This window comes from Lynx rufus, unplaced genomic scaffold (assembly GCF_022079265.1).
Source record: "Lynx rufus isolate CCGP_SWC_20201006 ecotype Redwood Valley unplaced genomic scaffold, mLynRuf1.p SCAF_1, whole genome shotgun sequence".
NCBI lineage: Eukaryota > Metazoa > Chordata > Mammalia > Carnivora > Felidae > Lynx > Lynx rufus.
In genome coordinates, this window is record NW_025814823.1 from 134,067,333 (window position 1) to 134,089,389 (window position 22,057).

At 39.4% G+C, this 22,057-nt stretch overlaps 1 protein-coding gene across 2 annotated transcripts in view; it reads left to right on the plus strand.

The window, feature by feature from the left end:
- The window catches only part of MAST4 (microtubule associated serine/threonine kinase family member 4), a 348,037-nt gene that overhangs the window by 250,851 nt on the left and 75,129 nt on the right, over nt 1–22,057 (plus strand). For both annotated transcript variants that reach the window (XM_047087443.1, XM_047087435.1), the window contains one exon: nt 21,740–21,809. In XM_047087443.1, the coding sequence (XP_046943399.1) occupies nt 21,740–21,809 (70 nt within the window). The remainder of the gene's footprint in view (nt 1–21,739; nt 21,810–22,057) is intronic.

Consider the following 22,057-nt stretch of genomic DNA (forward strand, 5'->3'; position numbering starts at 1 on the left):
TTGTCCTCTGGTCTAGGCCTCCCAGGCACACTTTGAGAGCCGTCCCTGTGTTTATCTGGCTGGAGTAGCAATACCTCTCAGTTTGTGGTTTGTCTATGAACTGGAGCAATTGGGCCTAAAAGTCTTGTTTTGCAGATGTGGACATGTTCTAAGAATTCTACAGTAGTTACCAGAGTGACCCCTCCAATCATTAAAGGAATGAATTTAGTTTTGAAGGATTTGAGAGTGAGGGAGCAGTCGGGTGGTTGTGTGTGTGTGTGTGTGTGTGTGTGTGTGTGTGTGTGTGTGTGTGAAAAAGAGATCCTCAGGCAGAGAATAAGGCCCAGTTCAATGTTTACAGATGTAAATCGTTTTAAATTGGCCAAATGTAGGAATTGAAGCAAGTTCCTTGATTGGTATAAAGCCCACTTCCTTGTAGGATCAGTAATTTGGTGTGGGAATGGACACAGTCTAGCATCCTTGAAATTGAAACAAAAAGAATATGAATTAGCTCGTATTTGGTGCTTTTGTGTCATTATTTCAGTAGGAAATGTGGGTTTTAAGCTTATCACAAGTCATTTCATTTGACAGCTTTGATTTTCAAAAGAGAAAGGCCAAATGTAAATTCTTCTCCTTTCTCCGGAGACCCAGGCAGACTTTTAACATCAAGAGATGTACATACTTCCCCTGACAACAAATTTCCCATAAGCAGTAGCAGTCTGCTTTGTCAGGGGCTCTGTGAAGCTGTCGTAATTCACTTCTCCTGTTCTCATTGTTGACATAAATGATGGATGTTCATTTCTTCTGGTGATGTGAGGCCTTAACTATTTCTGTCATGATTATGTGCCTATCTAACCTGACTCCTGCTTAACATTTCATTTCCTGAAATTGTCCTCACTAGCAAGATAGAAGTTACAATACCTAAATTTTAGTTGCTGACATTAACATACCTCAGTGAGTGCCTGACTTACATGTTATGTGTTTGTTAGTCATGCTTTCCATTGAAATATCTATAACATCCCGCCATCCCTAATTTGTAAAAGTGAAGTAACACAGGAGATAAAGCACATATCAATGATTGGTCACTTATTTAGGAAGAATTACCCCTACGTATGACATAGAATCTTGTGATTCAAAAACAGTCAACACATGGCTAGACTCAGAAAAGGTATCACAGCCTGATGGGCAGAGACAGAGCATTTCCACAAGACTGTGGATTTTACTTTCCTGTACCACATACCCTGATATTAGAGACTTTGTACCTAAGCCAACAAGCAAAATATTTAGCAGTCACCTTCTACCACCGAAAGCTGCTTTTTGAGCTTCCATAGACATCCATTGTCCTCCCAACAGCTTAATCTTTCTCTATTTTATTTGAGAAACTACACTTAATAGTATTAAACATCTACCTCAGATAAGCTGAGGATTCATTAATTAATTTATAACAATCTATCTTTTTGGTGGGGAACTAGATGAATGGAACAAAAACAATAATCAAAGATACTATTAATGAAGATTTTCCATGTGAGAAGGAGAGATCAAGTAAAAAAAAAAAAAAAAAATAAGGACCAAAAGTTAAACTCTGCCCTGGATATAGGGCAGGGTTTTATACGCAACAATGGGAAATACACCAGCCCACTTCCGAGCAGAAAAGAATAAACTGATTGCTTATAAAGGAATAAAATGTATGCTGGCCTCAGACTTCCCTTCCACAAATTGCCAGATAATGATGTTGGGGCCAAAGAACTTTATTTGCTAAGATATTATATGTATATATGTATGAATGTATTATCATTCTTTTGGGGCCACATAAAATTCACATTTCATGTCTTTCCTGAGAAACTCACTTGAAGATATTAGCTAAAAGTTAAAGAACTGAAGAATTGGAAAGATGGGGTATAAAAGCAGTATGTTGAACGTTAATAGAAAAGTGAAAGTTTGAAAAGATAGTTTAAAAATATAACAGTGTTGGGGCACCTGGGTGGCTCCATTGGTTAAGCGCCCGACGCTTGATTTGGGCTCAGGTCATGGTCTTGTGGTTTGTGCGTTCGACCCCACATTGGACTCTGTGCTGGCAGTGCAAAGACTGCTTTGGGTTCTTTCTCTCTCCCCGTCTCTCTCTGCCCCTCACCAGCTTGTTCTCTCTCTCTCTCTCTCTCTCTTCTCTCTCTCTCTCTTTCTCTCTCTCTCTCTCTCTCTCCCCCCACCCCCCCGTAAATAAATAAATAAACAAATAAACATAACAGGGTAAAAAATGGTTCTCTAATAACAGGCTAGATCTATAACTCATATCAGCCAAGATGAAAGACGGAGGTATGACAGAAGTACACATATGCCACGTTCCTTGGCTTACTTTGGGGAGTGGGGCAGGGAACTAGAGTTATACTTAATCCTTTTGCATCTATTAGTTAGCAAGATAGGCATTCAGGTGTGTTTTTTAAACATTTAAAGAAGATAATGTAGTAGTGTGAAAAGCAGTGATTTCCTCATATGTCACATATGGGAAAAAGAAAGTAGTCCTACAACACAGAGTAGGCTCATCCAAGAATGCTGATTGATTTAATGTTATAAGCAGTACTAATACATCTGAGCAGTGGGTCAGATGTTCATCTGAATTGATGTTGAAAGAGCACTTAATAAAACACCACCTCCATTTTTCCTGAAAATGCTTTGGAAATGAGAATGCACAGAGGATCCCGTAATATAGTAAGACATATCTAATGTAGATGAATAGCTGGTATCTTACTTTTGCAAAATACCAGCAGCATTTTATTGAAATATCTCCCCATTAATATTTAACTTTATTCTGGAGGTTCTTTGTAGTCAAGCAACACACAAAACTGAAAATCTCGAACTCAAAGCTCATAAAATGTGTTGCATTTAGATGACATAAATAATCTACAATACCCAAGAGCATTAAGTGTGTAAGTATTAAAATTAATAAAAGTATTCATTAAATGGATTGTATCCAAGATGAATATATAGCAATTACTCTTGTATATTACCAGCTGTAATCAGAAATGATAAAGAAAGGAATCAATTTGTGATAGCATTCCACTCTCTTTTCTCATACCCCCTTTCCCACCCAAAGAATGGGGCATAAATACCATGCCTTTGAAGTAACGATAGAGACACTATTTATTCATTGGGGAAGAAGCTAAATATCCTAATTTCCCCTAATTAAATTACAGTTCTGAAGCAATTCTGATCCACATCCTCTTGATTATGCACGTGTATAACTATTTTATTGGAAGCATCACATTCACTCTGTAGTTTAAGCAGAAGAGGAGTTTATTAAGGTATATTAAGTGGCTCACAGAATTTTCAGGAGGGCCAGAGAGTGAGCATTGAAGGTCACATAGCCTGGAAAAACACGCAGACTGCATCATGGTACTGTGCAGGGCAAGCCCTGGCTACTGGTGTCCCTGGTTCCTGAATTCCAGAAACTCAGCCACTGTTGCCTGCACCCCCTGTGAAGAGGGGTGCCCCTGCCACCACTTTTGCCACAAAAAGTAGTTACTTTGTCACCAACTTCCTCATATTGTCTTCTTTTGAGCCAAAGTTGAGTTTACCAATGAGAGCAAATGGGCAAAGCTTCGCCTTTGCTCTCATTGCAAGGACCAATTGACTTAATTGGCAAAGCTTGGCCTTCGCTCTCATTGCAAGGAAAGCTGAGAGTGTGGGTGGTGGCATAATCTTGGGAGGCAGCCCTGGTGATATGGGAAATCCCTCTTTTATAGGAAGGCTTCTCAGAAGATACTGGGTGAACATACCAATGACACATACTTACCATGGTAACTGGACGTAATGACTCTAAAGTACATTTGGAAGACTGTGTAGATACAGTTGGCCACGTAAATTCAGGGAGCTGGACCTGACTCCCTGAGATTAGCACACATCACAGGGTGATGACAATGCAAGCAGTCATTCACACATGAAATAAAAATTGACAGGGATTGATAATGATAAGCTGAGGGGGAACATCACACACCCCTGAGAGAGTTTAACCAGCAAATGTTACTGAGAAAATTGGCCATCTCTATGAAAATACGTGAGGTGAGCTTCCTTCATATGCCGTACTAAAATGATTTTCATACAGATATTAAGTGACCTATAAAAATTAAACCCTCAAAAGTAACATTAATATGTACATGAGTATTTTACTTAGGATGAGGAAACAATTTCTTAGCATGAAAAAGTGGAAGAAATTGCTAAGGAAAAGATTGATAATACAAGTATATTAAAAGCTTAAAATTCTTGAAAAAAAAAGCTTAAAATTCTGTAAGTTAAAACCACTATAAAAAGTTAAAACAACAGTAAGTGAGCAGATGTCTCCAGCAAATATAATGGGCAGAAGTTGAATATTATCAAGTCATAAAAAGCTCTCTTTAAATGGATGAAGGAAAAAATTGTAATACCCACCTACATAGGCAAAGGACATGGACAGCTCACAAAAGAGGAAGTAGAAATGACAAGTAAACACATGAAAAGTTTGATCTGACACTAATCAAATAAATGCAAATCAAAACAATGAAGTACTAGTTTCACCTGATTTGCAAATATAAAAAAAGCATAGACACAGTGATAATAATCGTATCTGGTGATGGTATAGCTAGATGGGTATGCCTAGCACACTAATGTAAGTTCATAATTTTTTTATCAAGCAGTGTGGTATTTTGTCAAGAACACTCAAAACCGTTTCTATCACTTGAAATATTATTTGCACTTCATGAAATATAATTGGAGTTAATCAGAAAAATACTCAGAAATACGTATTTAAGGATATTAATTGTAGCATTACTTATAATAGCACAAAAAAATGGGAAACACCCTAAATATTAAGTAGTAAGAGGACTAACGCTTACCTTGTAGTCCATCTGTATAACGAATAATTTGTAGCCATTGAAAAATCATCACAGCAGGGAAAAAAATTTAATGGCGTGTGAAAATTATAATTACAACCTAGTCATTAAAGAACAGGATACAAAAACTGAATACGGTTTGTGATCCTATTTAAAAGTACATTTGTGGGGCACCTGGCTGGCTCGGTTGGTGCAGAATGCGACTCTTGGTCTAGGGGTCATGAATTCGAGCTCCACACAGGGCATAGAGATTTCTAAAAAATAATAATAATAACAAAAGTATGTTGTGATGTACACACTATCAAAAGAACAGACTAAAGAAAAATACCACATTACATTAGTAGGATTACCAGTTTCACTTTTATGTTTTATTTTCTAAGCCCTCTACCATGAGCACCTTTAGAATCAGGTTTTTAAAAGCTATTTTAAAACTGAGCAGTTCCTTTTCTGTGGATTTTAAACATTCCACGAGCAAAATCTCATGTGCATATTGCTTCTACCGTCACCATCTGCCTTGAGTTTAAAGCAGTTAAACAGTTATATGTTTAGTATTTTCCAATATTAGTAGCAGTGCTAAAGTTACCCCCTCAGTCTAATTTATCCTTACTCAGCCCCACAGCGGTGATGTGCATATGCTTCTGTGTTCCACCTAAATTCACCTAGAAAAGCATGTATCTGCCACAGAGCAGCATAGGATCTGTGTGAAGATTGGAGTGTTTTTTTTTTTTTTATGACAAATATTGTTAAATAAAAATGGCTTCGGGACAAGGGTGCGTGTTCTGTGCTTTAATTGCCGTTGGAAAACATTATGAAACTATTTAGCAGAACTTCTTCATTTTCTAGTTAAAAACATGTTCATTAGAAGTATCCTCAGTAAAACTGGTTTGTGCTAAGAATCAAAAGATTGTAAACCCTCTAGCCTGTGATGGAGAAAACAGTTTTGTCCTGTTGTAGCTTCTTGTCATAAAATGGGAAACCTACCCCTTACTTACGCATTGTCTTTGATCTCATCCATATTCCACCTGAGAGCACATTTTTAACTAGGAGGCTTTTAAGTCATTCTATGAAGTTATGAGCTATTATAACATTTAAAATTTCTTCCTTTTAGAATTATAACTTGACTTGAGTTAATAAACCAAGTGTGGATGTTGTTATTCATGTTTATTTTATGTCTCAGGGAGACAGAGTCAGCAAATCTTACTCCGTTTCTCTTGGGAAACTAGTTCAGGTCCAACGTTGGCTGAGATTCACTGATGATGTACTGGGCATGACACCACTCCCGTCCCGCTCCACTAAAACCATCATTTCCCAGGGTCAAATCCAATGATTGCTTTTGTAAAATAGTGTCATTCAGCCTGAGCGTCCTGCACAATTTAATGTCAGGAACCGTTTCCTACTTCTTGAATATTTCCCTTCCCTTGATTCCTCTAATTCTTCTGTGTTTCCATTCTTCTTGTTGGCTCCTTTTTTGTGTCCTCATCCATTTTAACTGTTGGAATCCCCTGGGTTACATCTTTTTTGTCACCCTTGTGACAAGTGCTCCCTTTACCAAGGTCTGCTGCTTTGTGCATGTGGTGATTTTTCCTGCAGTTTTATCTTGAGCCTGAACATTGCTTCCGAACACAGATGCCTGTTTCTGTTTGCTGGAGCTTTCTCCATATGAACATGTCCCACCAGCACCTCAAATCCAACTGTTACTCAATAAGTAACTTTATTATCGTCAATTCTGTTCTCACTTCTGGCCATGTCATCATACCTGGCCACCCAAGCTACTAGTCTCATAAGCATCTTTTGTTACATCTTTCCTGCTAAGTCTTCCTTTCCCCCTGAAATGGGTTTCACCTCTGACACTTCTCCTCACCCACTAGTTCAGGACTTTTGCAGTGGAGCAAGGACTGGGCTCCCTCTTTCTGCCTGCTCTCACTGCCTGTGTCCACCTCCATGAAATTTCTCTTCTCTGTTGAATTTTTTTTTTTTTTTTAGGCTCATGAACATAATTAGTTCTTTCAAGAAAAACATTGATGGTTGGTCATGACATACACGAGGGTAGTGGTTTCCAAGCGTGGTCCCCAGAGCAGCGACAGCTCCTGGAACTAGTTATAAATACAAAGTCTAAGGCACCAACCCATACCTACTGATCGAGTAACTACGATGGTGGAGCCCAGTAATCTGTGGTCTAATTCTCAAGGTGATTCTGGTACACTGTGCAGTTGAGAATTACAGCTCCATAAGTTCTGAAGCCTGACTGCACAGAATCACCTGCAGAGCTTTAAAAAATACCAGGTCCCAGACCAATTAAATCAGAAACTCCATGTGTCTGACCTGCCATCAGTATGTATCTTTTTGAAAGTTCCCCAGGGGATTTTGATACACAGTAAGGTTAGAGAACAACTTAATCTATAAAATCCACTTTCTTTGGCAGAATCCAAAGCAGTGTTTCTCAAACTTGAATGCACATTGGAATCATCGGAGAAACTTTAAAAATGATCCTGCCCTGGGGCGCCTGGGTGGCTCGGTCGGTTGAGCATCCGACTTCTGCTCAGGTCACGCGTGCTCTCACAGTTCGTGAGTTTGAGCCCTGCGTCAGGCTCTGTGCTGACAGCTCAGAGCCTGGAGCCTGCTTCAGATTCTGTGTCTCTCTCTCTCTCTCTCATGTTGTGTCTCTCTGCTCATGTTGTGTCTCTCTCTCTCTCAAAAATGAATAAACTTAAAAAAAAAAATTAAAAATCCTGCCCCATCCCCAACCCCCATTCTGATTTAATTGGACTGATATCTGCTTTGTCTTTGGCAGGTTGATTTGTTTGTTTTAATGTTCCCTGGACTATTTTAATATCAATCCAAGGTTAAGAATCACTGTTCTAAAGTCAGGATTCTGAAACTTTAGTGTGCCTGATAATCACCTGGAGTACTTGTCAAAAATAGGGACTCCAGGGGTCCAACCAGATGCAGAATCACCTGGAATACTAATTAATTAATACTACTATTAATTAATTAATACTACTTACAAGTATTAATCTTCATCCATTCTCTATGTTCCCCACCATTCACTGCCCTGCCCTGCCCTGCCCTAATTTCCTGCAACTTTCCTTTTATGACATCAAACTACTTGGCATTCTTTAAATGTGCTTTGCTTAAATCACTGGGAAAAAATGTAGTTTGTTAAAGCTAGTAAATGGTCTTTAATCAGTTGATTAGTCATTTAGAAAGGAAATAAACTGGACTGTTCTCTCAATCCATACACCAAATAAATCCTATATAGATATAGAAAAAAAAATTAAAAAGAAACCATAAAGCACTAGAAGAAAGTATGGCTGCATTGAGGGAATAATTTCGAAGTGGGGAAGGCTTTTCCAAACAAGGTACAAAAGTTAAAAGTCATAAAGGAAGATGGTTGATAAATGTGATTAAAAGAAGATTTCTCCTTGAAAAAGTTAACCATTACCAACATTAAAACATAAGAACTGGGGCACCTGGGTGGCTCAGTCGGTTAAGCTTCTGAGTCTTAATTTTGACTCAGGTCATGATCTCGTGGTTCATGGGTTCGAGCCCCACATCAGGCTCTGTACTGGAAGTGTAGGATCTGCTTGGGATTATCTCTCTCTTTCTCTCTCTCTGTCTCTCTTTCTGTCTCTCTCTGTTCTTCCCTGTGTGCATGTGTGCATGCTCTCTTTATAAATAAATAAGAACAAATGGGAGAAACATCTTCAGTGTATTGACACAGATGCCTCAGTGTGTATAAATACAATAAAACAAGACAAATCAATAAAAAAAAAAAAAGACTAACAGAACAATTCAGAAGAATGAAGTAAGAGCCAGGTAATTTGTACAGAATGAAACACAAATGGTTAGCTAACATAATTAAAAAATGCTCAGGTTCACTCATAACGTAAAGAAATGCATATCAAAACTACGATGCCACTAAAATCTTAAAAACAATTCAGCATTGGCAAGATTGAGAGGATGTGGTGCCCCATATGCTACTAGTGAGAGCATACATTAGTGCAGTGTCTGTGGAGAGCAATTTAGCCATCACACCAAAGTGGGAAATGGACACACGTTTGGACCCAGCAGTTCTGCTTTTAGGAATTTAGTCTTGGAAATAATCACTTAAGTGTTGTTGCCTCACAAACTGTAGGCCCCCCTGCAAAGAGGGGAAGGAGAAACTGAAGAAAGAGGCCACTCCACATCAGTAAGTGGCAGCTTTAAAAAGCCAGGGAACTTCCTTACAAGGCTGGCTAGAGGGGCCTCAAGATGGGTAGTTCTGTGCGTCACAATCAGAATCTTACAAGCTTATCTGGATGACTTATGGGTTCAGTCACGAATTGAGTCCAGTCATTCTCAACGCCTTACTCTGTCTCAAGGCTGTATCCTCAGAACAGCTTCCCCTGTGCAAAGTGTACATTCCTAGGATAGGGGAGGGAATAAGGAGCCTCCGATTACCTGGGTCTAGTTTCCAGGTCACATGGCGGTCACATCCTCAGAATGACCTCTGTAGAAAGTATTCACAAGATACTCACTGAATCATCAAAACACTGATATCAGTCTAAATATCCATTAATAGGAAACTAAGTAAATTATGGTTCAGGGCATCCTGGAGTTTTATTTGATGATAAAGCTGATGACAGAGATTTAGGTGTGGTGACATAGAAAGATGTAGATAGATTATTAAGAAAAGCAAATTAGAACTATACATATATCTGGCATGGTATTATATTGGGGGATTTTTTTTTAATATTCATAATGCATGCTTGCACATCTATATGTGTTTCTGGATAGATCCATACCCTGTCAAAAGAGGTTGCAACTGAAGAGTAAAATGGTGGGGGGGGGAGGGGGCGGGGCGGAGATAATGAGTTCATAATACATGTTTGAATGAATCCATGAATGAGAGTCAGAAGTTGGGACCTATTTTTGGTCTTTATTGTATACCTCCCTGAACTTTTTTTTTTTTTTTTTTTTTTTTACCATGTGTATATAATTGCTTTTATAATAAAACTAAACTAGGTAAAATTAAGCTGTTCTCTTTGGTACCCTGTCCCTTTGTTCAGTTTCCTCTGAACTTAGACTTAAAAGTGTCCTTTAAGTCCTTCATCTACTACTTGCTCTGGAGGTTCAGCTCAAAGGTCTCCTCTGTGTGGCCACCCATCCATCTTCTGAATTCATGGCTTCCTCAGTTTATAACACATAAGTACAGTATCTTACTATGTTATGTTCCGTGTTTCTTCCCTGCCTGATGTGTGAGAGCATTGTGGTCAGGGATGGTCTGATTCATCTAACTTTCTCCAAAAGCCACCAAGAGTCTTCTTCTGATAAACGTCTCAGTCTTGTCTTTTCTTTATACATATATATGTTTTTAATGTTTTATTCATTCTTTGAGAGAGAGAAAGAGAGAGAGAGGGCACAAATAGGGGAGGAGCAGAGAGAGAGGTAAACAGAGAACCCGAAGTAGGCTCCAGGCTCTGAGCTGTCAGCACAGAGCCCGATGTAGGGCTCGAACCCGGGGACCACAAGATCAAGACCTGAGCCAAAGTCAGACGCTTAATCTTCTGAGCCACCCAGGCACCCCCCACCTTTTTCTTTTTAGTTTATTTGTTTATTTTGAGAGAGAGAAAATGTGTGTACAAAAGCAGGAGAGGGGCAGAAAAAGAGGGAGAGAGAGAATCCCCAGCAGGGTCCACAGAGCCTGACACCCAACTCGATCCCATGACCATGAGATCGTGACCTGGCCCAAAATCAAGTTGGTTGCTTAACTGATTGAGCCACCCAGGTGCCCCGTGTCTCAGTATTTTCCTCTGGAGCCGCTAAGCACTGGTCTGCGTTACAGTCACACTTGGTCTGACACTTGAAGTGATTGGCCATTTCCAACCCCTCAGGTATTCTCAGAACACGAAGCTCTAATTTCACCGCAATCTCCAGAATTGCCAATAATCCATTTCATCCGTCATCACTGCCAACATCAGTTGAAGGAAGTCACTGGTATCAATTACCTTAGACTTAATGAATCTAATGAAGGATCCAGCATATAGTGGCCTTTTCCCCCGCTGAACTTTATGGAGATGTTATTGATAGATAACCTACATAACTTTAAGGTGTACACCATAATAATTTGATATGTGAATATATTATAAGATGATTACCACAATAAGGTTAGTTAATATCTTCATTCCCTCACATAATTATCTTTTTGTTTTCTTTTTTCTTTTCTTTTCTTTTCTTTTCTTTTCTTTTCTTTTCTTTTCTGTTTTTTTTTTTTTTTTTTTTTTGGTGTGTGGGGATAACATCTCAGATCTGTTCTCTAAACTTTCAAGTATATAATGCATTATGTTAATTACAGTCAATACACTGTACATTAAATCCTCAGAGCTTACTCATACCTAGAAATTCATACCCTTTGAACAACATCTGAGCATTTTCCCCAGCCCCTAGTAGCCGCCATTCTACTCTGTGCTTTTATGAATTGAGGTTTTCTAGACTCTACATATAAGTGAGAAAGTACAGTATTTGTCTTTCTCTGGCTTATTTCACTTAGCATAATGCCCTCAAGTTTCATTTTTGTTGTTGCAATAGACAGGGTACCCTTTTTTATGATTGAATAGTATTCCTATATATATAAACCGCAGCTTCTTCGTCCACCAGTGGGCACTTAGGTTGTTACCATATGTTGACTATTGTAAATAATGCGACAGTGAACATGGGGTGCAGATACATTTTTGAGATAGTGATTTCATTATCTTTGGGTAAATACCCAGAAGTAGTGATTTCATTACCTTTGGATAAATACCCAAAGGTGGAAATTTTGGTTAGTATGCTATTTGTATTTTTAATTTTTTGAGGAACCTCCATACTGTTTTCCATAATGGCTGCACCAGTTTACATTCCCACCACCTAGGCACAAAGGTTTCTTATTTTCCAAATCCTTGCCAACCCTTGTCTCTTGTCTTTTTCCTGGTAGTTACTGCAAAACACGCGAATGATATCTCACTATGATTTTGGTTTGTGTTTCCCCGATAATGAGTGATGTTGAGCATTTTTTCATGTATCTGTTAGCCATATATATGTATTTTTTGGAAAAAAGGTCATTTAAGGTATTTGCACATTTGTTAATTGGGTTGCTTGTGTTTTTTGTTACTGAGTTGTATGATCTCCTTATATATTTTGGGTGTTAATTTCTTATCATTTAGATGGTTTGCAAATATTTTCTTCCATTTGGTAAGTTGCCTTTTCGTTGTGCTGATTGTTTCTTTTGCTATGTAGGAGTTTTTTAGTTTGATGTAGTCCTATTTATTTCCTTTTGATTTTGTTGTTTGTACCTTTGGTGTCATATTCCGAAAATTGTTGCCAAGCTGATATCAAGGGGCTATTCCGTGTTTTCTTCTAGCACTTTTACATTTTGTGGTGTTGCATTTAGTTAGGTAAGGATTTGGCATGTGATTTAATATTCCAAAGTTTATACCTGTTATGTAGCTCATTTTTCCTTCAGAGGGCCATAGAGACCCTGTTGTGCTGTTGAAGAAGACTGATCACTTTTTCCCCTACCTCAATACACTTCAACATACCTGAAGGGTTCAACACATTGTAATTAGTAACTGTGGCCCCTTAAGATAGTGACTGTCTAAAGGTTGGCACTTGTGCAGAGAGAATCAATGAGTTGTGTGTGGTTTGAAGCAGGCTCCCCTCACCCTACCCATCAATAACTTATGAATGTATGCTAAAAGTACCATGGATGCGTATATACAACACGAATAAGGACCTGAATGGACACATTTCTGTCATGGAGAAGGCCAAATCATGTTTTTCTGTAAGGAGGAATGATAAGAATAATTGGAGTGGTCTTATTTTTGTTTCTGATAATTACGTGTTGCCTCGAGGCCCCTGTGCATTGATTTCAATTGTTCTAATAATTGTAAATGTTCCAGTATTACATGACCCGAATACTGGTGTTCTGCCTATGAAAAATGAAAGGAGATAGATAGTTTTAAGGCTAATATCTCATTCATATACTGTTAGGTGGTGATTGAAATGAAACCTGTGTTCTAGCTTTGAACAATCAAAAGATTAAAGTTGATAGTGAACGTGAAACAAGATTATGGTTAACGAAGGGTTTTTTTCCTTACATTCTATGGAGACTTCTGGTCTTAATCTGGGAACATACGAATGATACACAGCTAAGCCTGGGGTGGAGGGAGTGTTTCTGTTTGAGAAGAAGGGAGAAATTGTGGAAGTAATTGAGTGTAGAGGAGGGTAGCAGTAGGATTTGGGTAGAGGAAGTATATGATTTCTTTGATAAACCTAAGAGGAAACCTGTGGGCAGGTGGGATTTCCAGAGTGTTGACATGGTAGGATGCTCTTTGTTTGGTTTGATAGAGAAAGAATTTCAAATCTTACTCCTTGGAGTGAATCTGTAAAAGGGACATTGAACTAGTGTACATGAAACAAGAAGGAGGGAGGTTGCCTTATGGAAAGAAATGGAGAAGTGGAAAAAAATGCAAAGCTTCCTGGTTAAGAGCTCTAAAGGGCAAATGGAAGTTTTGGATCTGATTTATATATCGTATGAGCAAATTCTAAGCTCATGGTTCCCAATTCTGGCAACATCGTACAATCACTTCGTTAAAAAAAAAAAAAAAAAAAAAGCATTAGGACCTGGATATCAGCATTTTTAAAGCTTCCCAAGTGATTGTCTTATGCACCCCAAGTTGAGAACTGTTTATTGATCTAAGGATATGAAAGAGGAGAGTGGAAGAAAAAAATACTAAGGCAAAGTCTCAGGACCAGGGAATTTCCAACATTGGGATGGTTTCTGGGAACTGAGCGTCACAATTCTGATTTGTTAGATACTTGGCACATTGCATATTGTTTTATAATGAATCAATAGAATTGAATGTCTTTGATTCTTTGAAGTCTGAACCTGTTTCTGGAGTTAGAAACTGAAAATGCTTAGGTAACTCTTAAAAGAAAACACTAAACATATTTTGCTTCTTTCCCATAGACTTCCTGTGTACGAGAAGCCAAAGAAGCACTTAGAATTTGTTAAATGGGGCCACCTTAAATTGCACATGTATTTTTTAACTGTAAGAGCTGAAAAGAAAAAGTTTATAATAGAGAATACATTTAGATTATATTTAGCAAGTTACATGGATGTGCACACCATGCCATTTAATACTTCCTCTTTGACTAGAAATTACTAAGCAGTTGAAGCAAACAATCTGAGAGGAACCAATTTCCTGATAGCACCCTCCTCTCTTTTGTAGGTAAAAAGGGAAGAAATGCTTTGTATCTAATTATGTTAAAGAATTGAAATCCTTTCATGTAAAATAGAAAAAAAATGCACACCTTGGGTTACATTCTTTAACTCCATCTTTTATCCCGATTCAGATATGAATTAATTATCTAAGATGAAGGAATGCATCAAGTTTCATAAAATTGCATGAACCTTCAGAATATCTGTTGCACTGGCTATGTTCTTAACTTCCCTTTTTTTGACCTTAAAAATGCTACTCAGTAACTTTAAACAACGGCTAAAAATAATCTCTATTGTGGGAAGATGAATTACTGTAGATGGGAGGAAAACATAAAGTATCAACTTTCTTCATCACTCTTGACATTCACCAGTCTTTACTCGGGATCACCTTGAGATGTGACATCAATTCAGAGTAATAAGGAAGGGTCAATGAAAAGCTAAAACATTCTCAAGAACCCATTATAACACATCTCCAAGGGCTTTGTGTCAATGCCGCAGCATTTCAAATAGAGTACACGAATTCCAGAGAACAGCTTCATGAAATGGAGACAATAGGCATCTGCAAGAGTCTTATGACATAGAAGTTGACCTGTTACTGGATCTCTCTTTTACTCCCTACATGTTTCCCATGCTGCACCCTCATCACTTATTCCTTAGAAAGCGTCATGTGTACATTGGGCAAGAATCTGTTGTGACACAGTATATTCTCCACAAGGTTTCATTGTTGAGAGCTCACTTTTAGTAAGTAATTTTGATACATTTAAGGACTTTGGTTTAAGAAAGTGTTTTTGTTTTTTTTTTTTTTTCACATGAATTTGGATGCAGAATTGGTTTTTCAAGATGAGTCTAGAGCTGGGTGATGTATAGAGTTAGCTGCCTCTATCAGATTTTTGGCTCTTTAGGTCTTGTTGGCCTCTTTATCTATTGTAGCAGGTAGCTCCAAGCTCTGTGCATAAAAAAACCTAATACATAATCATTGAGTTTAAAAAAAACTGTGTGTTTCTAGTTTTCTATATTGTAAGGACTAGGTTAGGCACTGAGAATCCAAAATACACTTTCTGTGTATCTACATGTATAACTAGAGTTCATCGTCCACCAACATTTAGAATTAGCAATTAGAAGAAGAGAGAAAGGGAATAGAGTACATGTTGTTAGATTCCATTTAGTTTCACCCCATGGTGACAAGTAACAGAATGATTGAAGTTATCATTACTCAGACTTCATTGTTTAGCCTGTAGAATTTTTCTTCTCTATAAACCCTTCACCAGCACTGAGATTTGAGTGTCTGAAACAGATTAAGACTATTCAGTCTGCTAGGCACTAAATAATGTGAACTGGAAGGGCACCTGGGTGGCTTGGTCCGTTGAGTGTCTGACTTTGGGTCAGGTCATGATCTCACAGTTTGTGGGTTCGAGCCCCATCAGGCTCTGTGCTGACAGCTCAGAGCCTGGAGCCTGCTTTGGATTCTGTGTCTCCCTCTCTCTCTGCCCCTCTACTGCTCACACTCTGTCTCCTGTATGTCTCAAAAATAAATAAACGTTAAAAAAATTTTTTTAAGAAATGTGAACTGGAAAAATGTTACTTGCTTTCAATAACAAAAACTATTAGAGAATTTTTAAATATTTAATCAATATAAATGTTATGTGAGAACTGCAACTAAATATAAATTGCATATAATATAGAACATGAGTACATTTTGATAGATTTGAAATTATTTGAGGTGATGTCTCTGTAAGTAAAAGAGCCTAAAGCCTACCCACGTAGTCTGTCTTATACTCCCAAGCTCTTTCCTCCCTTGGTTTTCCTCATCTCAGTAAATGCCACCATCTACTCTTTTGCTTAGTCTTGAAATTTAGGAGTCCTCTTTGTTTCTTCTCTTTCCCTCATCATCCCACTCAATCCACATTTTCAGCCAGTCCTATTCATTGTCCTGCTAGACACAGCTAGGATCTGCAGTTACCCTGTCCAAATTGCCATCATATCTTACCTTATCTGTGCGAGTAGCCCCCTAACTGATCTCCCTGGTCCACTCATGCTTGCTTAGAGCCATCGGTCACAGAACACTAGAAGGATCTTTCTAAAATGTAAATTAAATCTTATTATTCCCTTCTATGTAGTAGAGGATTGATAAATATTTATTGAATGAATTAATCAGGGAGATGCTAGTGAATAGTGATACTGGCTACTGGAAGATCAATAAGCAGGAAGGGACAGGGAAAAGCAAAACAGGTTGAGAGAGCCCATATTTTATGAAAACTTTGGTTCATTGTCTATAATGCTCTGTTTACTTGAGAACACAGAGAAGTCTATTTTCCATTTGTTGGCCTGCTGTGGACACTTCACCAGAGATACCCAGAGATAATGCCACTGACGGCCAATCAAGGTTTTTCTGTGTCCACTTAGATTCTAAACAGCTGCCCAGCTTTAATTAATATCCCACAATTTTATCTGGAGAGGAGCCAGTTGCTGAGACAGCTGTCTAAGTGAAGGGAAGATCTTTTTTTTTTTTTTTTTTTTTTTTAATTTTCTTGTGTTAGCTGGGTCTGGTAGGATGGAGTCAAAGTTCTCAGATGATTGGAACTATTGTTTCTGAAAGTTCACTCAGCCTAAGGTTCCTGCATAACTGTTCCAGTGCCCATCTTATCTGTTGGCATCCGTGTTGGAAGGAGATCCTAGGTTGGATTCTTTCCAGTTTGCTCTTAGGGCTTACTTTATTGTGTGTGTGTGTGTGTGTGTATGTGTGTGTGTGTGTGTGTGTGTTTAAAGTTTATTTTTGAGAAAGATAGAGACAGAGCACAAGCAGGGGAGGGGCAGAGAGAGAGACAGAGACACAGAATCCGAAGCAGGCTCCAGGCTCCGAGCTGTCAGCACAGAGCCCAACATGGGGCTTGAATCCACAGACCACGAGATCATGACCTGAGCTGAAGTCGGTCGCTCAACCAACTGAGCCACCCAGGCGCCCCCTGGTCTTAGGGTTTAAAGCAGTGGCAGTGTGTTGCTGAGAATCTCCTGTGGAGCGATAGGAAACACGGTACTGATTGTTGTAGTATAAAACGGCACAAGTCATTTAAGCTGATCATCAAGTAATGACAACAAGGACTCAAATGGGGGCTTACTCTTTGATCCACCAGGAGTTTCAAATGGCAATTATCATTAATTCTTGGATTCCCTCAGTCCTGATAGAAAATCAAGGCAACCAGAAACTATCATTTTGTGAACAGGCAGCTATTAAAAGCACATTAATAATCTGTAGTGGGTATAGCATATGCCTTTTAAAAAGATTTGCAGCTTGTTTCTCTGTGGTGAAGACACAGGACTTCTCCAACCTAATTACAAAGCAATCAAACAATTTAATTAATCTGGAAATCACTTTCTTAACAATAACTGCCTCTAAAATGAGGCACCCTGTGCAGAACCGTTAGGTAAAGCCCCAATTTGTTATATTGCTTGTATGTTGGCCATTCTAGCCCTCCCCCCAACCCCACCCCCGGGATCAGAGAGTTAATTACCTACCAAATGCCTGACCACTACTAAGGTTTACTTTACCAGGTCAAAAACATCAGCGGCAATAACAACATCCTATAAAGTGTCCTAGTGCTCAGACATCCAAGAGCCAGCAAATCCCTGGGAGCAGCAGGATTTGAGTTATAAGCAAGTGCTGCACATATGGGCAGAGAATTAACTGGCACCAGTTTTCGCTTGAGAGTCTCTCAGGTATTGCTTTGCAGATGGGGGGATGAATTCAGAGAGCAGTGCTGTGAGGAGTGAAGGTCATGTGTAGGACGCCGGTTTCAGTCCGTCTTGCTTTTTTATCCTAGGGACTCGGTGTGCACATCCCTGGCAGCCTGGTCCTCATTACATGAGTTAAGAATACATATATAAGATGTGCTTTTTTTGTGTGTTCTAGGTTAGTGGTATTTTGAGCACTGTAAGGCTTTAGGGACTGAGTATGTAACCTGGAAATCAATTTTTTAAAGTTTGTTTATTCATTTATTTCAAGAGAAAGAGTGCATGCACGACTGAGGGAGGAGCAGAGGGAGAGGAAGAAATCCCAAGCTGACAGCACAGAGCCTGATGTGGGGCTTGAACCCATGAACTGTGTGCTCATGACCTGAGCCGAAATCAAGAGCCAGATGCTTAACTGACTGAGCCACCCAGAAGCCCCAGAAATCAATTTTTATTCAAATAAGAACACAGACTTCAGAGTTTGACTCCTACCTTTCTAATCTGCTAATCTTGTTATTTCTCCCTAAGGAACATTGAGGAATATTCTGTAATAATATCTACAGGATAATCTACAGAATACTCATCTGCACTTTTCATCTCCTAGTAGTACCATGCCACTTCCCTCTCCAAATTCCCTACTAATGGGCAGTCGTTGTCCCACAGTGGGTAGTCAGTCACCCATAGTCTACCCATATTGGAAATGTTTGGTCACTTGTAGTCTGTAATATTTTCATTGCTTCATTTCTAGTCCATCACCAATTATGCTAGGTTTGCTCACCAAAATATTTTTTCTGTTGGCCTTTCAGGTCCTAATCCCAGCACCTCAGCTCCTCTTCTTTGGCCGCTCCTCTGTCCGCCTAACACATTTATGCCATCTATTGAGACATCTGTTGAGGTTAAGACATCTATTGAGGCCCTCCTCTGGTTAATACCAATAAACGTAGTTCACAACTCATTGGCTCTACCAGTCTGACTCCCCTACTGCCAGAATATCTGTCTCTACTGCATTGCCCTACTCCCTTTGGGTCGTTTCTGTCTCCTTCCTGAGGTTCTTCCATTTCTTCTCTTGAGCTTCCGGAACCGTCTTCAAATTAAGCTGTAGTCTCTTGTCTTTAATGAATTGTCAGATATTCTAGTTCAGGCCACCATCATTTTCTCTAATATCCCATACATTTAAGAGCCTTTGTGATAGTATGTGGGAGGTGTGTGTGTATACACCTTGGCACTTAAATCTAGATCTACCATAAAACAGGAAGAAAGATCTGTTATTAGCAAGATTTTGCAGATGGCTTTGTAGTCTTAAGTTTTGGAATTTGCGTTTGATTTTACAGCAATGTAGTGGATGAGAAGAAAATGAGGAATATTTTCAATCGATTGGCTTAGAAAGGCAGCACAAGATACAGAGGCAAAACCCAAAGATTGAAAATGGTTAATGGTTGGGGTGCCTGGGTGGCTCAGTTAAGCATCCGACTTCAGCTCAGGTCGCAATCTCACGGTTTGTGGGTTGGAGCCCCGCCTTGGTCCCTGGGCTGACAGCTCAGAGCCTGGATCCTGCTTCAGATCCCGTGTCTCCCTCTCTCTCTGCCTCTCCCCCACTCGTGCTCTGTCTCTTTGTCTCTCAAAAATAAATGAACATTAAAGAAAAATAATAATAAAAACAGAACTATTTAATGGTAGCCTTGATTTTTTTTCATTAAGAGCAAAAAATTAACCTATCTCTTTATATCTCTGTCTCTACCTGCTCATCTTCAAAGTGAGGGTGTTGCCATGTATTGTAGGATGTTACATGGCTTCCTAGGGACCGCTCATTAAAATCTCTAAAAGTGAGAAGAATTTTAAGTTAATTCCTTGTTTTTCCCTTCTTTAGATTCTTAAAAATATTTAATAAGCTCTCTCTAGTTCTAGTTGATCTCATTATAATTTCCAGATGTAGTGTTCCCTTTACAAAGAACATGGGGCTAAGAATTTGGTGCCAGGTTTCATTATTTATTCTCAATGAATTGGGTAGCAGAGATTGTTAAACCTCTCATACCTTGGCTTCCAACAATTAACTGTTCTGTTTTTCCTAATGATTTAGGAAATCTATATGGGGTGTGAGCAAAGTGAACATTTTTTTTAAATAAAATCTACACTAAGATTTTTGGCATTAGATTCATTTCTCTTTAGGAAACAAAACTTTTAGCCATGTTGAATTTTTAAGATCTTTCAAGGCTGTGAAGAGTGATATATAAGCTAAGTTGTGAAGAGATGGGGCAGGGAGAATCAAGGCTGTTGGGAGAAGTTGACGGAACTTAATTTAGCTGTGTAGATAAATGGACGGAAAGAGTCCTGGCTTACTTGATGGCAAAAGCAGAATCCATTTCTCCAGGGGCCCAAGGAACAACAGATGCAAAGACATGATAAATTTCATTGCAGCAGAGGGAAAAATGCTTCTAGATTCTCTGTCCATAAAGAAATGGGCTTTTCAGCGCTTCCTATTCAAATGGCTTTAATTGTGCTGTCTGTCATAAAGTAAATGGCATCTGTTGGAGACATCACTGTAAACTTTGCAACCTTAAGTTAATTGAAAAATTTCAGTAGGGGTATAACCAGTCCAGAAGTCCTTAAGGTAACACTAAACTTATCCTCTTTAATGGGTTAGTCTGTTCTTTTTTGCACACAGGTTATAAATTGTTTACAGCTAGGTACTGACTGGAACATGCAATCTTGTATGCCTCACACCTAACTACAGTTGTCACTTCCGTTATAAAATCAGTAATGTGGGAACTGGCTGGCTGTGAAGGATTAAACAGATCTTCCTGATTTATTTTCCGTGTTTCAAGATCGTACAAGCTTAGTTTGCAGCTTTCCCTCACCTCCTTATTTAAACCAGCTACAATTCCATCCGGTCCTCAGATAATTCTGCCAGTCTAATTAAACATGCAGAGGGAAGCCGGGTGGTCTGGAGTGTCCTGAACTGCCCCTCACCAGCTGCCTGCCAAGCTTTCTCAATGATCAGCAGCAGGTTGAGTGTTCTGATGGAGAAAGTAACAAGCCCCCAAGGAGCTGCTCTCTTTACAGTGAGCGGTCTGTGCTCCCCCCCACCGCCCCCCACGGAAGGATTTAAGAACACCCCCTGCCAGCCTTTGTGTGATAGTGGCTTTTAAAGCCTGCCTGGCCAGTCACAGCCCAGATGCTTAGGAGCAGGGGGACTGTTGAATAAAATATTGATAAGGGCTAATCCTGCTGGGCCACTTGGGCCATGCTGAGAGCAAGCTAGGTCATTTGGCGGGCGAGAATTCTACCACTGAACCACCCATGCACCGAGCTGGGTCGTTTGGGAAACAGGTCCAGACTGCTGGGTTCTTCCCAGGATTTTATGATCAGTTCTGACATTTCCACCTTTAAAATATGTACCCTGGAATACAAGGATTCATTTTCCAGAATTCAGACATGTACTCGGTTTCTGTTAATAAAAAAATACTAAGGCTGCTTTTTCTAAAGTAGAGAGCCCCCACCCATTTCTAAAGTAGAGACCCCCCCCCCCCGCCACACACACACAAGTTGGAGCATACACTTCTACTTCCATCGCCTGTTTAAAATGTTAACATCTGCAAGACTAAGAATTAAGACACGCGTATATACTTTATTCTATAGTCCTGAAATACTGAGGTTATTAATCTGTGGAAGGCTGCTGCTTGGTGATGGGTGAATGTGCTTATTTAAATACCTGCGCACTTGGAACGCTGTGCTGGGACTCAAGCCCATTTGCTCTCCCGCCCCCGGCATACACACACACACCCCCACCCCCCCAGCCCTGCTGCCAGCAAAACTAAAACATTCTTGGAGATGGACGTTTGACAAAAATGTACAGAAACGCATTACTTGCAAGAAGATGATTCTGGATGTGGGATAGGAATCATGTTGTGATTTTTCCCTCTGTTTCTCTTTACAGGAAACAGCCCTCAAGATAGTCCAAGAAATTTCTCCCCCAGTGCCTCAGCCCATTTCTCATTTGCACGGAGGTAAGGACTTCCTTTGAGTTGAATAGAAAAGTGTTTTGTAGAAGATCCTGTCTCCCGAACCTCATTCTTCCTCATTCCCCGCTGTTCCCTCCTGTACCTCTGCCTTCTGCCTGTGTGATCCTACCCATCGTCATATATGGCTTTCTCTGAAGCTCCCTGCCCAAAGATAGCTTTGGACCACTGCAAAACTTCGTTGTAAACACTCCTGCTTTAAAAGTTTAATAATGATATCTGACTCATGCTGGAGT